Source organism: Naegleria gruberi (genome assembly GCF_000004985.1).
Source record: "Naegleria gruberi genomic scaffold NAEGRscaffold_9, whole genome shotgun sequence".
NCBI classification, from domain to species: domain Eukaryota; phylum Heterolobosea; class Eutetramitea; order Acrasida; family Naegleriidae; genus Naegleria; species Naegleria gruberi.
Window position 1 is genome coordinate 287,734 of NW_003163318.1, and position 18,100 is coordinate 305,833.

Here is an 18,100-nt window from a genome sequence, read left to right on the forward strand (position 1 = left end):
CAATAACCATCTTTTTGACATGTTCAAGTTGTTGGTTGGTTACAAACACACACTCATTTAGTCAGTTTTCAGCAATCAATGAAAAACTATCATCTTTAAAAAAAATGAAAGATAATACTTGGTTCACAACAAGTCTTATCATTCAACTCTTTATATTGTTATTAATATGTGTCAGTAGTAGTGATGTAATAACATCAGTCAATGGTCAAACAATTCAAGATGATATTTATATTGTTCCAATTCCAAAAGTAGTAACACCTGAATATGGATCACTTTCATTAACCCCACAAGTTTATTATTTTAATTCATCATATTCATCCAGTTCATTACAATATTTATATTCCATGTCAGATGGTTCAACATTGAAAAGTGGCATGTCATTCACATCAAATGGTTTATTTACATTTTATCCAAATCCATCACAAATTGGTCAATTTAATATATTAAGAAATGTATCATATTATAATAGTGATAACAAGTTTACAATAATTTCACACACCATTACAATTCAAGTAATTTCATCACCTTCCAATAATGGTAATCAATTACAATTATTATTTTCAGATAATTTCACATTTAATTTATCAAATTGGAATTTAATTGATGGAACAATGAAATTACAATCAAATCAATTAAATTTATTCCAAAATAATACAATTTTAACAAGTGTTAAATATTTTGATATTTTTAATAATAATAATAATGGTTTAACTTTTACTTTTAATTTATTAACTTCATGGACTTCTACAAGAGGTATATTACTATATATAGATAAATTGAATTATTATGAAATTAATTTATCAAATTCACCTTTAACTATTAAACGTTATTTAAATGGTGAATTAACAATTGTATTACAAAGTACTAAATTATTACAAGTTCATACTTCAAATTATTATTCAAGTTATAAATTATTTTTACAATTTACTAAAAATGGAATTTTAATCAATTTGGCTAAAATTGGAACATTATCAAGTGATTATTATTTAAATGTAATTGATAATTTTACTAATATGGAATTATTTAAAAATATTAAATTTGGATTTTTTGATAAAAGTGCATCTTCACCAACTGTGTCCACTTTTAAAGTTTTACAATTTCAAGTTTTTAATGGAAAATTAATTCACACCAGACAAGCACAAACTTATCATGTTGATGCAACTAATGGAAATGATTTAAATGATGGGTTAACAAAATCAACTGCTTTAAAAACATTAAATACAGCTCAATATCAATTATTACCTGATGATACTTTACTAGTTTATGATTCTATTTATAGAGAAAGTTTCCAAATTAATAGAGAAGCATCAATTTATCATCCAATTACAATTAAAGCAGTTAATCAACCAACTACTACAACTACCACATTTACAACAACACCATATACTCATACATCAATTATTGATGGTTCACTTGTATTAGATAATTCTAAATTAACTAAAATTAGTAATAGTAACATTTATCAAACCTATATTAAATTTACACCAGATGTAGTTTATTTAAATGGTGTGAAAATGAGTTTAGCAATGAAACCACTTCCAGCTGATTTACAAGATGAATATTTTACAGATAATTATATTCATCCATTAAATAATTCAAAATTTCATCTGATAATTTATTAATTTATTTAAAATTAGATGAAATGTTTAAATATGATTCATTTGGTAATAGAGTTTCAGATAATTATTGGAATGGTGCTGATTTATATCATTATTATTATGGAGCTAATATTGTTTTCACACGTAGAATTTTATCTTACAATGCATCAACCAATACTATTGGAATGGAATATAGAGATTCTATATGGGGACAATTAATTATTTCAACAAGTGATTTCTATGCTATTGGTAATCATGTTGGTTGTTTTTCACAAGCTAATCAATATGTTTCCTCTAATAATCAAATATCAGTTTCATTGAGTAGTGATCCATATTATATTCAATCTAATTCTCTATTATTAGAAGTATCATCTCTCTCGAATGGTATTAAATTTACAAATGGAATGGAAGGTATTAGAGTTCAAGGATTAATGATTAGAAAATTCACAAGTGATGGAATTCAATGTTCTTCTCAATGTAATAATATTGTTCAACTAAATATAATGGTGGATCAGGTGTCAGTTTCACATCCTCTCAAAACATACTCATTGATGGAGGTGAACATTCACAAAATTTCAATAATGGAATTAATTTTGGAGGTGGAATGAAAGATTCAACTATTGAAAATTCCTACGTTCATGAAAATGTCAATAATGGTATTTGGGTAGGTAATGGTGGTTCCAATCTATTCTATTGTTGGAATATTCTATTAAAATCTAATAAGGTTGGACCACATTTTAGTCAACGTCTCCATCCAGATAATATTCAATTAGCTAGTTCACATAATGTAACATTAGATTCTAATATTCTCATTCAATCAGGTGGTGATCAAAATATGTGGATGGAACAAAATGGTCTCGTCACATTTAAAAGAAATATTTTCATTAATGGACCACTTGGTTTAAATCATGCATTGAATTTAGTATTAATTAATAATATATTTTATCAATCATGGATGAGATATTCATTTAAATTTGAAAATTATGTTACTTATAGTTCACTTGTTGGTTTACAAAGTGTTTTAGATTGGAATCAAATGTTTAATAGTTTAAATAGTAGTACTACTACCATTAATGGAAATGATTTACCTAATATACTTGTTTGGAAAGATTTAAATTTACAAATATCAAATAGAATTAAATCATATTCATCTTTTAATTTATTAACTAATTCAGATAAAAATGATTTAATTAATCATTTAAATAATATTATTAATAATACTTTATTTATGAAAGAACATAAAGATTTAGTATTACCTTTATTAGGAAAATCAAATGTTGCATATCCATATTGGACTGCAATTACTAAACGTGGATTATTAGATAATTCAACAGGTCAATTCAATTTAATGACAAGTGACATTTCAATCATTGAAGAAGTTAGAGGTTTAACACGTGCTATTTTAGATGAATTAGTTTTTGATGGAATTTTATCAAAATCTTTAATGACATTTTATCCAAGAATTGTTTCAATTAAGAATAATGCATTTATTAATTCAAATTTACAATTACCAAATTCATCTTATAGTTTATTACCATATTGGGATTCAGATTTTAATTATATTGAACAAGGAACACCTTATCATGCAAATATTTGGAAAACATTGACTGGACCTAATACTATATTTGAAACATCATTGACCAATACTACTTTCTATTTTAAGAATATGACATTGTATGATTTCCATTTAAATTGTAATAATCAAAATATTTCATTAATTGATAGAGGAATTAATGTTGGTGAATTTTATAATGATAAAGCACCTGACATTGGTGCCTATGAATCTAATTGTAATAATAATAATTTAAATCCACAACCATCATCAACAACAAAACCTTCAACATCTGTAAATTCACCACAACCATCAAAATCACCACAACCAAATAATTCAAAAATTGTTTCACTTGGTTCATCAATTAATGTTGGAGGAGGTATTGGTAGTGGTTTAATATTGATTGGATGGATAATGGTGATGATGGTTGTTGTACTCAACACAATGTTTTAATAAATTTATTGTTCTAATCCAAAAATGTTTGATTTTCCACAAAAGTAAATACTAATAATTTAGAAATTTTGTAAAGTTAATCTCAATCAAGAAGTGTAATCTATGTTCATCCAATATATATGCCTAACCAATCAACAAGATTATCAATCTGATGATCATTCAATAAGTATCTTCTCCACAATGTATGGTCACTTCAGGGTATCTATTGATTTTTTTTTCTTATTGGTTTATTTTATCAAAATTTCCAATAATAGACCACAGCCATCTAAAAAGGATGATAATCTGTTTTTGTTCTTGAGAAAAAAACTGTTAAGCCGTCTCTTTGAAAACCAAATAGAAAAAAATCACATTATATTCTGTATCATAAAATGTCTGTCGTCGTTCCAAAGGATGTTCCTACATTGGGTATTTTAGTTGGTGGTGGTCCAGCCCCAGGTATGTATTCTGTGTTGTATTCATAAATAATAATAGTTGTGATGATTTTAATGTCATGATGATGCTGATGTAAATTTAACCTTACATACAAAATTTTGATCATTTCTATTATGATGTATTTCCGTGATTCCTATGATGATTAATATTTCCTATTAACAATTGAATAATCATTTACATATCTTTTAATTTAGGTATTAACGGAGTTATCAGTTCTGTTACTATTGAAGCAATTAATAATGGATATCGTGTTTTGGGATTCTTGGAAGGTTTTAATTATTTGATTGCTCAAGATGATTCTAAAATTGTTGAATTGACCATTGATGCAGTTTCTCGTATTCACTTTGAAGGTGGAAGTATTTTGAAGACTTCACGTGCTAATCCAACTAAGAAGGCTGAAGATTTGACCAAGTGTGTCAAACAATTACAAAAATTCAATGTTTCTCTTTTAGTTACAATTGGTGGTGATGATACTGCATTCAGTAGTATGAGTATTGCTAAGGCTGCTAATAATGAAATTCACGTTTGTCACGTTCCAAAGACTATTGATAACGATTTACCATTGCCATATGGTATTCCAACATTTGGTTATGAAACTGCTCGTGAATTTGGTGCTTCTGTTGTTCGTAGTTTAATGTCAGATGCTCAAACTGCTTCACGTTATTTCATTGTTGTTGCTATGGGTAGACAAGCTGGTCATTTGGCTTTGGGTATTGGTAAATCTGCTGGTGCTCATTTAACTTTAATTCCAGAAGAATTCACCAATGAAGCTGGTGAAATTCAAGTTACTTTTAAGAGAATTTGTGATCTTATTGAATCAAGTATTATTAAGAGATTAGCTTTGGGTAAAGATCATGGTGTCATTATCTTGGCTGAAGGTTTATTGGAATACATGTCAACTGAAGAATTGAAACAAGCATTCGGAAATCAATTGAAATATGATGCTCACGATCACATTATGTTGGCTGAATTGGATTTCGGACGTCTTGTTCGTGATGAAATGAGAGATCGTGTCTCTAAACGTGGATTGAAATTTGCTTTCACTGAAAAGAATTTGGGTTATGAATTGAGATGTGTTTCTCCAAATGCTTTTGATCGTGAATATACTCGTGATTTGGGTAATGGCGCTGCTCGTTATTTATTATCTGGTGGTAATGGTGCTTTGATTAGTGTTCAAGGTGATAAGATGGTTCCAATGAATTTCGAAGATTTGAAGAATCCAAAGACTGGTAAGACTCGTACTCGTCAAGTTGATATTAAGAGTGAAGGTTTCCAAGTTGCTAAGAGATATATGATTCGTTTGACTTCTAAGGATTTGAATGATCAAGAATTCCTTGCTCGTTTGGCTCAAGCTGCCAAGATGTCTGTAACTGAATTTGTTGAAACTTATGGATATTTGGTTCAATAATTTGAATAACTTGTAAATAATAATAATAATAACAATCAATAACATTTGAAACTCTCTTTTAATTCATAAATTGGTCAATCGATTAAGAACAATGAATCCAATTAAAAACGTTTTAAACAATTCAACAGTTAGAAAATTCCCGCCATCCCGCAACCAAACTTTTGAAAAAATAAAAAAATGCAAACAAACGAAGGCTCGGGATCAGAAATGTCTTCTTCCTCATCATCAACATCATCCGCTGCCCAACAACAACTGCAGCAACAAGAACAACAATATAACGAACAAGGTGAAGATTTTCCTTCTCTTTTTATTCGTGCTGCTTCCTTCTCCTCTTCATCAGAGTCTGACGACATAATTCCTAATCATCAACAACATACCACCCAACCAATCAAAACATATGAATCCAAGATTAATTATGAACATCAAATGGTAATTGATAATGAAGAATCGGAATTAAACTTATCGCCAAGGAGAAGTTCTAGAAAGAAAACGCCAAAAAAACAATTCAGTCCAACCCACAAAGAGCAATCTGATAAAAAAACTACACCTTCTAAAATACAGATTCCACCATCACCAATACAATCACAAGTTATTCAACATGATTATCCATTTGGAGAACCTTGGACACAAGAAGAACTTTCAACTTTTTTAGAAGGGTTCAACAAGTATAAAACTGATTGGGGTATGATCAAACCACTTTTACCAAGTAGAAGTGTTTCTATGATTAATTCACTTTACGAAACTCACAAAAGATTTATTGAAGCAGACTGTGGTTTAGATGTGAAAAAATTACAATTTCATGATATTCACTTGGATTACATATCATTCAAACAACAACAAATGATTCCATCTCCTCAACCACAACAATTCCAACAACTTCCACCACAACCTATTCCACCAAGAGCAAAGAATTCTGCTAGAAAACGTTTGCAAGATGAATTTGATGCCATCTCATCACCTAAGAAGAAAGGTTCACCAAGACAACGTTTTTCAAAAACCTCTAAAATAATACCTACCACCAGTAATTCAAATACCCTAATTCCAAACTTTAAAAGAAAACAAAAAATAATAATGGAACAATTACCACTTGAAGTAATTGAATCATTCCAATCAGATTCAGATACTGTAACATTAACAAGCTCTCAAAGTTCTCTTTCTGTTTCAAATACTGAAAGTCAACCAACTTCACCACCTCCACCACAATCCCTTCAATCTCCATTATCACCAACAAGTGATCTTTCCTCTTTCACAGCAGCTATTGGAATGTTATCACCTGATAGTAAAAAGAATTATGAAAAGAACAAAATGTTACCAATCAAACTAAGAAAGAAGGGTACTCACGGTAATCCTTTGCTAAAATATATTCAAATTGCTAATGGAGATCAAAATGATACAGAATTGTTAGAATCAGCTCAAAATGCTGGAATGAAAATTGTAAAAATACTATCAAGAAAGAAAACAAGAACATTTTGCTCAAGTGAATGGTTTTACCCAACGATAGACTTTGGATTTTTCGAAAAGAATGAATTTTTGGAATGCTTATCTTGCTTGGATGAACCATATAGAAATAGAAAATCCTTTAAAAAATCAGAACTTAAAGGTTTAAGAGCAGAAATGTGTAAAAAGTTTGGTAAACCAAGAAGATTTTCTCAAGCTTATTTAAAACAAGAAAGAGCCAAGCTGGAAATGAATAGAAGTTTTGCTAGAGAATACTATCAAAAGTTTAAACAAGTATATCAACTCTCTCAAGATAATCAACCATTTGTTCCTCCTCCAGTCATTATGGACTACCCACTTGTATCTGAACTTCAATTTATTGAAAGATTGGCTGCTCCATTTAAAAAGAACGATCAAGTTTTGGTTTTAAATCCAGAAACCCAACATGTACAACTTGCTACAATAATGGATGATATTCCTCATTCAAAAACAGATTATAGAGTTAAATTTTTATACACTAAAGAGGAACGTATAGTCCAAGATACAGAAATTATGCAATTAGGAACTGTTTCAGTATTACCAGTTCAAAGAAGAGTACCAGAAATGTTCAGACCTGTCATTCAAGATGGAATTCTCCCACCACAAACTCCACCAAGAAAAAGCAATTATAGTTTCCTCTCAGGTGATAATAATTTGAACAATAGTATGTTATCTGCATCCTCACCACATTCCCCATTCTTTTCGAATAATCATCCAATTTTCCAAAGTCCTCCGTCATCAGCCAATGATATTCATGATAATGGGGCTTCATTACAAACCCCAACAAAGAAACAAAAACTGGATGGTGGGTTAATGTCACCAAGTAATATATTTGCAAGTCCAAATATGGAGAGTCATGAATTTTCTAATCCATTATCCTCTCCACAACACGGATTTGCTCAAAATCAACCACCTCCAGTTATGGCTACTGGTATTGTTGATCTTTCAAATCCATCTCAAGAAGTTGTTAGAAATATTTCCAAATGCATATTTTTATTAAGAAAGAAACATGAACACATGGTATTATTTAAAAATTTGAATGAAAAGGCGAGACATGCCATGATGAAACACTCTTTAGCTATGGCCTCATCTAATACATCAGAAGAAGGATCAAGCTCTTCTGTGACTCCAATAATATTTCAAAAATCATTCTGTATTGAATATACCAAATTGGTACTTGATTTGAGTAAGATTAATAATGAATTGGAAGTTTTATTACCTCAAGTTAGAAGCTACAGTTCAACTCCAAATTATGCAACAACTAATTATCCTATCCATAGTATTTTTTCTCAATCAATCACAAAACAATCAACTTTCCTTTTCCAAAAACAAACAAATGGACCAGCAAGACAACAAATGTGTCAAGATATATTTGAGTCAAATAGAAATCATGCTAAAGATATTGTAAATTGTGTAATGGCTCAATTATTAACACAACTTCCATCCACTACCTCTGAAAATGGTAAAACACTTTCATCAAATGTTATACAAACATGTCATGGAAAGATTGGAGATTGTATTGCTTTACTATTGCATTTAAGAGCTTGTAGTATTAATCTTGGTATTTTAGAAAATAATGATATTGATCTAATGCTTGATGCTGGTTTAATGGCATTGAAAGAACCAAATCAATCTGATGAAATATCTCAATATATTACTTTCATCAAGGATACTTTCTTGAGGACAAGAAATGATGAACAATAAAAATTTGATGTCTTTTTAATTCTCTTCCCGCCATTTTAAAAAATAACTGTTTTCTAAATTACAACTTTCAGCGCCAAAATTTTAATTTAGCTTTAAAAAAAAATTAAGGGTCTGAATGTCATCATCATCTTCGTCAAGTAGAGAAGGGAAAATTAAGAAAAGCCTTCCACCTAAGATACACCAATCTCCAAATAGCAGCAGCAGTAGCAGTAGCAGCTATGGTAGTGATGATAGTTTTACTACAAATTCATCACTAGTAACTTCTAGTTTGGCTGCAGATTCGGAAGAAATTAATTATGCTGCTAATACATCAACAAGTCATTTGACAACAACACACCGTTCCGGAAGTGGATCTGATTCTGATTCTGAATTTCTACCATCTTCAAAACCACAAATTCCACCTTCAAATAAGAATATTTTCAATCCACCTTCATCAATATCATCTGAAAAACCACCTTTACATTATGTTCATAAGCATTACCATCACTATACTGATACAAGCCAAAATTCAAAATTATCTGGAGCTTCACAATCCTTGAGATCATCTGTTTCCACCTCAACTAGTTCTTCCTCAAAGATTCATCAAACAAATATTGATAGTATATCCTCATCATCTCTTTCTTCTTCTTCAAGGAGAATGGGACAAGGAGTAGCGCCACCATCTTCAACTTTATCAAGTACAATTCTTACAAATACCACGGCTGCCTCGCCACCAATGCAACACGACAGTAAAGCTATTTTGTCTGCTCTTCAGTCACTGCAAGAAAAGATCAAAACATTGCAAACAAGAGTTGATGAATTGGAAAGAGAAAAAGTTGAACAAAGGCATAGATATGAACAGGAACTGTTTTCACTCAAAATGAAGTTAGAAAGTGAAAGAGATTCCTACAAGGAACAATTGGATATCACTCGTACTGAATGTAAAAGATATAGTGATAAATTGACTGAAACTGAAAAGGAGCTAACTCAATGTAAAGATTCTAGAAGAGAAATCAGTACCAATAATAGTAAATCTCAACAGAGAACTCTTGAGCTTGAAAGAAAATCCAATACACTTGAAACAGAATTGCTAGATCTTAAAGAAAATCACTCTAGGTTGAATAATCTTTATGAACAATCTTTGAATAAGATTGAAGAACTCCAATCTAATTTGGTTAAATATCATAGAAGAAAGGAGAGATTAGAAGTTGAAAAGAAAGAGCTTGATACTGCTCTTAAGGAAATGATTGACCTTCACCAACAATTTGTTAATCAAACACTAGGAGAACAAACTACTCAAAACCATATGTCTTCATCTCAACACATTCATCATCAACAACAACAATATGTTTCAAATAATCATCACAATCATGTCCATAATTCAAACACTATCAAATCATCTCCTATGGTTCAACAACCAGCTATAATACCACAACAAACAATAAGCCCACCACCTAGATCATCCTCCCCAACAATGGATAAGAAAAAGAAGAAGTTAGCAAGCTTGGCACGTCCTAAATCTGCTGGTGTTCTCCAACCAACAATAAGCTCTTCAAGAAAGAAAAGAAGAGAACAAACTTCTAAGAGAATGACAGCTGTTCACTACTCAACCAATCAAATTCCTGTGAGTAGTTCCGCCCAACAACAACTACAACAACCATATGTTAATCAATCTGCTACAAATATAATTTCTAAGCTTTCCTTAAATAAGAACCTTCATGAGAGACTTAAAAAGTCCAATAACAATACTGCACCACCTTTCTTGCCTAATAGCTTTAACAGCAATTCTAGGACCTTCCACGCTGCAGGACAAGCTCAGAATCTTCTAAGCACAACAGTTGGAATTGGTAAAAAAGAATCCACAAATTATTACGGAGCCAACGAACACGCTCAGGACAGAGAGCATATTCAAGTTCTGAGAGAGGTTGATGCATTCAACAGTGGTGAAGAAATAAGGGATTGTATCGCTCAACTCGAAGAAGAATATTTACAATCTCAGGAACAGTACAAGCTCTACTTGAGTAAGCTGTCTGAACCAGAAGTGAATATTGATTTTGTCAAGGAACAACTCAAATATTTGACAGAGTCAATGGATAGAAAGAATAAGCAACTGAATACTTTGAAGACTTATCATTTGAGTGTTTGCGAAAGAATTCGAGATGCAACATCACCACCAAAAATTAGGGGTAGTGAAAAGAGAGTTCAAGCTCTTCGATTGTTTAATGACTTGAGAAAATTACAACAGCAAGGAACTGTTGCAAATCACTGCTAGTCAATGTATATCATCTATCAATGTTCAAGAGAGAACTTTAAATAAAGAAAGCATTTAAAAATTTACAACCTTGTAAATATTTCAATGGTTATCAAGTCTTCTATGCATTCAAGTATAGATGTAAAAACGTTCAGCAGCTGCTAACGTTTTTACATCTGTGTTGTATCTCCCATCCTTCTCTCTCACTATTATCTAATATCTGAAAAGGACATCAAAAGAGTCATTTTTGGCTCCTAGCCTTAGTTTTATTTAAAAAAATAGCTCTACTACAGCATCAGCAGGTTTTTTTGAGCACCAGCTACAACAAACTAGTACAAAACCTTCCTAACTTTCTCTAACTCTAAATTGTACAAAGTATGTAATATTATTAATTTAATAGTAGTGATTGTAATGATTATCTTTATATTCCGTTATTTAAATAATTTTGCACTTCATCTTTTTCATCATCATTAATACAACAACAATAATAATAACAATAACAACAATAATAACAAAACAATAGAATGTCTACTCCGACAATGACAGCAGAGTTTGACGATAGTCATTTAACTACGTTTAAATTTGGACAGTCTGATGCTCATATGCATGACTCACTCGATCCTTCCCAATGGAAAATAACAGATTTTGAATTGTTAGAAATTATTGGTACTGGTACTTTTGGTAGTGTTAGATTAGTTAAACATAAACATACACAACAATACTATGCTATGAAAATTATTAAAAAGTATGATGTAATTAGAATGAAACAAGTAGAACATATCATTAGTGAGAAGAATATTCTCTCTCAAGTTGATCATCCTTTCATTGTTAGACTTTATAGAACATTCCAAGATGAAAATTATTTATTCATGATTATGGAATATGTGTGCGGAGGTGAATTGTTTTCACATTTGAGACGTGTTGGTAAATTCCCTAATGATGTTGCAAAGTTTTATGCTGCTGAAATTATTTTAGCTATGGAATATCTTCATATGAAGAATATTGTTTATCGTGATTTGAAACCAGAAAATGTTTTATTAGATAATGATGGTCATGTAAAAATTACTGATTTTGGTTTTGCTAAGAAGGTTCTTGACCGTACGTGGACTTTATGTGGTACTCCTGAATATTTAGCGTAGGTTTTTATTAATCTCTTAATATTTAAATTACTCTTTAATCTCTTAATCATAATGATAATACTCTTAATCATTCTGATAATCTAAATCATCTAATTATTTTATTATGAATAGTCCTGAAATTATTCAATCTAAGGGTCATGGTAAAGCTGTTGACTGGTGGGCATTAGGTATTCTTATTTATGAAATGTTAGTTGGTTATCCACCATTCTTTGATGATTCACCTTTCAAAATTTATGAAAAGATTTTACAAGGAAAGGTTGAATTTCCAAGATTTATGGATCCAATGGCTCGTGATTTAATTAAACGTCTCTTAACTACAGATAAGATGAAACGTTTGGGTAATTTGAAAGGAGGTGCTGCTGATATTAAGGAACACAAATGGTTTAAGGGTGTTGATTGGGATGAATTATATAATAGACAAATTGCATCTCCAATTCCTGTCAAGATTAGTTTTGCAGGTGATTCTAGATACTTTGAAACTTATCCGGAATCTCAAGATCATTGTATTCACCACACTGGTACTCCACATCAACAATTATCTGCTGATGTTCAAGCTCTATTTGATGGTTTTTAATTTTTATTAAATGTATGTGAGAATACTGTATATACATCAAATAAAGTTATACATATTGTCACTGTACTTTTACTAAACAAGGTTTTAAACACTTGTTTCCATTCATTTGTAAATAATGATTGAATAGTTTTCAAATCAATAACAATGTCAATAAAACACCAAAATCTAATCCATTCACAACCCCAATCTAATTCAATTGGAATTCTAATGACTTGTTCCCTTGTTAATGATGGTGGTGAGGTTGGTGATGGTGATTCATCATGATTTTTATCATTATTCATTGTTTCATCTCCATTTGTTGTAGCAGTAGTAGTTGAATCATTTCCATTCACCGTCATTGTATCATCATTATTTTCATTATAATAAGAATTATCAAATTCAATTGACCATCTAGATCTAAAACCAATACTAAATAAATATAATTGTTCATAAAATTTTGAAGTCATGTAATAAAATAGAGTATTATAAAATTTTCCATACGATTGAAATAAACCTCCAACAGAATGTTCAGCAGTTGCAACTTGTAAATCAATGAAATAACGTAAAATTTTAGAAATTTGAACAAGAATATTTCTACACTTGTTAATTAAATGAATAATTCTATTCAATTTTGATAAATAATTCATATTATTAGAATTTTTATAATTATTTAAAATTCTCAATTCAGGTAAAAGTTCATTATCTAAAATAGGAGGTGGTGGTAATTCAACTTTAGAAAAAACTTCTTGTTGATCATAATATTCTTTCCATTTTTGTAAAAATACTTGTTGTGAATTTTCTGAAAAAGGAGTCCATAATAAACCTCTTTTTGTTAAAGAAATATTAAAATCATTTAATAAATTTGATCTAATTTGTAAACTATATCCTTTTATAGAAGTAGAAATTCCATAAATTAATTTTTTAAAATTATGAAAATTCATAATTGATAAACTTAAATATAAATATCTTGCTAAATAAGGAATATAAAATTTTCTTCTTAACATTAATTTAGTAATAAAATCTTTAATTTTCATTTGATATCCAAAATTAGTAGATAATTTATATTTACCAAAAATAAAACCAATATAATTAATTAAAATTAAATATAATTTTGATTTTTCATTAAAAGGTTTATGTAAATGTAATTTAAATATACCATATATATATTTCATATCTAAATATTTAAATAATTTTTTAAAATAATTTTTAAAATAATTTATATTTTTTTCATTTAATTTAATTTTATATTTAAATGTTTCTCTATTTGTATAATTTTCATTTCCAATATTAGAATTAAATGTATTATAAAAGGAAGTATATTGATTATATTCTTCTTCTTGTTCTCTTTGCATTTCTTCAATATCATCATCTTGATAATAAATATTATTTCCATCTTTGGTAATATTATATATATCATAATGATATTCACTTCCAATTGAATATCCTATTTTTTTATCTAATTGAATAAAACTTTATATATTTTATAATAATATTTAAAAATTATATTTAATTAATATTAAAATTATATTTAATTAATATTATATTTAAATTAAAAAAAAACATACTTTATAGGTATTTGTAAATTATGAGTAGGATAACATCTCATTGAAATATCAAATGTAGCATATTCTAAATCCCATGGATGTGTATCTTCATAAGAATCCCAATTTAATGATGCATTTAATTTATATATTTCCATTTTTTAATATTATTATTAATATTAATATATTATTATATTATTATTAGTATGTTATCAATTAGTTATATTGTTGAATTATGTTATTATATTGTTTGTTACATGAATTCCGAGAGTATGATCATTATTTGTTGTTGTTGTTGTTGTTGTTGTAAATATAACAATAGAAGTGATGTTATTTTTTTCACGTATTAATGAAGGCTTGTTTCTAATTCAACATTATTATCATCATAATAAAGTTTCAATGAATAATTTAAAGAAGAAATAAACATTGGAATTCAAATGTCCAAGTCTAGACTTGAGAATAATTGAATGGCCATTAGAAAGAATTTTCATGACATTATTCCCGCCATAAATTAAATCTACAGTTGTTTTATTCAAATATTAAAAAAAAAGTGTAAATAATTGAGGAGGGAAATTTTAAGAAAATAATAATAATGGACAATCAAGTGTTGTATTCAGCAGAACAAATTCAAATTCCCAATGATTTAGGAGAAGTTCTTAAACAATATACAAAGGATGCTATCAGAGCCTCACCAGCTGATTTGATCCGATGGAGTGCAAAGTAAGTATTATTATTCCATATAATCAATAATTTAGCCTTCCTTACATGAAACAGTTATTTTGCAACCAAGACTAATAAACCACTTCCATTCCCTAATGTTCCTCTCACTAACACTACCCCTACTAGTACTACTGCTCAAAGTAAATAATAGAAATATTAATAGCAAAATGACGTTTGTTGCCAACTCACACAATGTAAATATCTCGAAAACATCTTCCTAATAATATATCATTGCCCAACAATGCATATTGTTCAATACAGCAAATAACTGTAATTGTCTTGCAAAACACGTATTGGTGATTTCATCATTCAATTTGAAAATAAAAATAGCAAACAAAAAAATGAAAATATTTAAACTTTTAATTGTATTATTATTTTTGATTTCATCAATAGTACTTGTTGCTAATTGTTCAGATGCTACTTCAACTGCTGGTAGTGAAAATATAGAAATTAAAAGTAAATTAAATGATCAACAAAATACATATACACAAGATTCATTATTGGGAAATGGTATTTTAACTGGAATTAAAAAGGATGGAACAATTGATAGTATTATTGCTCAATATAAACAATTAGATAATGAATATATTAAATCTAATAATATTGATAATGGTGATGAAAAGAAGGAAGATATTACAATTGAAAATCCATCAGTAACAACTCCTACAACACCTACTACTACACCAACAACAACAACACCACCTATTGATATTACAACACCATCATTACCTAGTACTGTTAATAATCCAATTGATGAAAAACCAAAAGATATTGAATTGCCACCATTGGAAGAAAAGAAATCATCAACTGAATCATCAAAACCAACAGTTGATACTCCAACAACAACAACAAAAACAACAACAACTACTACTACAACTCCATTACAAGATAAACCTGGAAAGGAAGAAGAATCAGCTGCTGAACAAAAATTGAGAGAAGAAATTAGTAAACTTAAGGCTAAACTTGAAGAAATTCAAAAGAAGGAACAAGAAAAGTCAACACCAACAGCACCAATTGAAAAACAAAATAAGCCTATTACAATTGAAAATCCATCACCAGTAATAACTCCTACAACAACAACAACTCAACCAAAGGCTGAAAAATCAATTGAAACTACTAAACCATCTACAACTACTACTACTACACCTTCTAAACCATCTACAACTACAACTACAACTATTCCATCTAAAATTGATAATAAGAGTAGTACTCCAAGTAAACAGACAACATCATCTACTACTAGTAAAACATCGACAACAACAACAACTCCTAATACTACTACTAACAAATCAACAACAACAACTACACCAACAAACAAACAATCATCATCTACTACTAGTAGCAGTTCATCATCAACAAGTAAATCATCTTCCAAATCAAAGAATAAGTCTACAACAAGTAGTACAACAAGTAAGAATAAGACTAAACCATCAAGTACTTCTCCAACTACCAACAACAAACAATCATCATCTGCTAGTACTACTTCTACAACTCCGACAACAAAAACTCCAACAACAACAACAACTCCAAGTAACAAACAATCATACTACCACTGGTTCTACTACTACTACTTCCAATACTAATAAACCAAGTAGTACTACTTCTACAACAACAACTCCAAGTAACAAACAACCAATTCAACCTAATAAGAATACAGTTGTACGTCCAACACTTAAAGAAGAAGAAGAAAAGAATAATGGAATATCACAAGTATTTATATTTGGATTTGGTATAATTCTATTTTTAGTAATTATTGCAATTTTCTTTTTATTTATGAGAAAGAGAAAACCAACATTAAAATATGAACCAGTTTCACAATATGAAAATGATTCAATTCAAAATAATGATAATTCCATTGTTGAATTAGATGATAAACATAAAGTAATTAATGAACCTGTTGATTTGGAAATTTAAATAAATTCAAATATTATATATTACAATTATTATGTTATGTGTGTGTATTTATTATTATTATAAAGTATTATTAATGGAGTGTGTGTATATTACAGTTAATCTAATATCAATGATTCAATCAAATAATTACATAAAAAAATTAACAATAAAAAAAATGTCCAATCAACATGATTCCGATTCCAATTCATCATCATCATCATCTAAACAACAATTACATCATGATTCAAATAATTCAAATAATTCAAATAATTCAAATAATATAATACAAATAATAATAATTCAAATATAAAAAAAACAAGATTTGAACGTGAAATTGAATCATTAACAAAACAAACGATTGAATTAGAAAATGTAGAAAATAAATTAAAACAATTATTTCCACAAGAATATGCAATGAATAATTCAAACAAATTTGAAAATGATCAAATATTAAGACATCAAGATCCAACTGTTAAATATTTTACTTTAATTGGAGGTTCAATTGGTGCAATTTCAAGTGCTTATTTACTTTATCAACCAATTGATAAATTTGGAAGATTATTTTTTAAACAATTTACTTCAAATTATAGAATTAGATATTATTTTACAATTCCAACTTTTACTTTTTTAACAATTACTATAAGTGGTATTTTATCAGGTTTATATCCATATGGTACACATAGAATTATGAAATTTTTAAATAATCAATTTAATATTGATGTTAATGATAATTTTGATGATTTTTTAATTTCTGGTTTACCTTTAACTAAAAATGATTTACTTTCTCATTTAAATAAATTTAATAATAATAATAATAATAAATTAATTATTAATAATTTAATTATAATAAAATTAAAATTAAATTAATATTATGTTTAAAATTATTTTTATTTATTTAAATTAATATATTTAACATTTAATTCAATACCATTATTACTTTGATTTCTAAAAATGGAATTAAAATTATCATTTTTTAAATTATTTGAATAATCAAATGCAATTCCCATACTTTCAGTACTAAAAGTATAACCAAATTCTAATTGATCATAATCAGTAACTTTACATGATAAACATCCAATTTTTCTTTCATTTGTAAAATTAATTAAATTACCATAAATAGAAAATAAAGCTTGTTCCATTGGAATTTCAAATATTTTATCAACTAGATAATTTGACATTTGATTTAACATGATATCTTCACCAATTCCACTAAAATTACTTGCAATTTGTATAAAATTATCATTATCACTATCTTGTACATATTTAGTATCTGAATAACATCCACTTCCATATATAGAAGCTTCACCAATTCTACCTGAATATTTTAATGATATTCCACCACTACTAACACCTGATGATAATATTCCATTATAATATATTATACATCCAACTGTATCATAT

The 18,100-nt window shown here is 28.5% G+C and overlaps 6 protein-coding genes across 6 annotated transcripts in view; 5 read left to right on the forward strand and 1 right to left on the reverse strand.

The window, feature by feature from the left end:
- Nucleotides 1–104: 104 nt before the first annotated feature.
- NAEGRDRAFT_64181 (uncharacterized protein) lies at nucleotides 105–3,603 on the forward strand (the record flags this gene model as incomplete). The annotated part of the gene is made up of 4 exons (XM_002680398.1): nucleotides 105–1,518; nucleotides 1,638–2,075; nucleotides 2,114–2,262; nucleotides 2,323–3,603. The coding sequence occupies 4 exons, from the start codon at nucleotides 105–107 to the stop codon at nucleotides 3,601–3,603; spliced, it is 3,282 nt and encodes a 1,093-aa protein (XP_002680444.1).
- A 358-nt stretch (nucleotides 3,604–3,961) lies between these two features.
- NAEGRDRAFT_35679 (pyrophosphate-dependent phosphofructo-1-kinase) lies at nucleotides 3,962–5,495 on the forward strand. The gene is made up of 2 exons (XM_002680399.1): nucleotides 3,962–4,038; nucleotides 4,230–5,495. Exons 1-2 carry the CDS (start codon nucleotides 3,972–3,974, stop codon nucleotides 5,441–5,443), a joined length of 1,281 nt encoding a protein of 426 aa, XP_002680445.1. The 5' UTR covers nucleotides 3,962–3,971; the 3' UTR covers nucleotides 5,444–5,495.
- A 155-nt stretch (nucleotides 5,496–5,650) lies between these two features.
- On the forward strand, nucleotides 5,651–10,938 carry NAEGRDRAFT_57221 (DIRP domain-containing protein; the record flags this gene model as incomplete). The annotated part of the gene is made up of 2 exons (XM_002680400.1): nucleotides 5,651–8,381; nucleotides 8,881–10,938. 2 exons carry the CDS (start codon nucleotides 5,651–5,653, stop codon nucleotides 10,872–10,874), a joined length of 4,725 nt encoding a protein of 1,574 aa, XP_002680446.1. The 3' UTR covers nucleotides 10,875–10,938.
- Nucleotides 10,939–11,455: 517 nt separating this feature from the next.
- NAEGRDRAFT_31357 (uncharacterized protein) lies at nucleotides 11,456–12,566 on the forward strand (the record flags this gene model as incomplete). Its single annotated transcript, XM_002680401.1, has 2 exons — nucleotides 11,456–11,988; nucleotides 12,104–12,566. 2 exons carry the CDS (start codon nucleotides 11,456–11,458, stop codon nucleotides 12,564–12,566), a joined length of 996 nt encoding a protein of 331 aa, XP_002680447.1.
- Nucleotides 12,567–14,678: 2,112 nt separating this feature from the next.
- Nucleotides 14,679–16,720, forward strand: NAEGRDRAFT_64186 (uncharacterized protein; the record flags this gene model as incomplete). Its single annotated transcript, XM_002680402.1, has 4 exons — nucleotides 14,679–14,806; nucleotides 14,861–14,946; nucleotides 15,200–16,282; nucleotides 16,338–16,720. 4 exons carry the CDS (start codon nucleotides 14,679–14,681, stop codon nucleotides 16,718–16,720), a joined length of 1,680 nt encoding a protein of 559 aa, XP_002680448.1.
- An 866-nt stretch (nucleotides 16,721–17,586) lies between these two features.
- The window catches only part of NAEGRDRAFT_64187 (uncharacterized protein), a gene marked incomplete at both ends in the record, with an annotated part of 2,517 nt that continues 2,003 nt past the window's right edge, over nucleotides 17,587–18,100 (reverse strand). Inside the window, one exon of the mRNA XM_002680544.1 lies at nucleotides 17,587–18,050. Coding sequence (XP_002680590.1) covers nucleotides 17,587–18,050 — 464 coding nt within the window. The remainder of the gene's footprint in view (nucleotides 18,051–18,100) is intronic.

Excerpts from the sequence above, each read along its gene's own strand:
- NAEGRDRAFT_35679 (XM_002680399.1), top strand. The coding sequence starts at position 3,972 with ATGTCTGTCGTCGTTCCAAAGGATGTTCCTACATTGGGTATTTTAGTT. Across the intron at positions 4,039-4,229 it reads TGGTGGTGGTCCAGCCCCAG|GTATTAACGGAGTTATCAGT; the intron begins GTATGTATTCTG and ends CTTTTAATTTAG.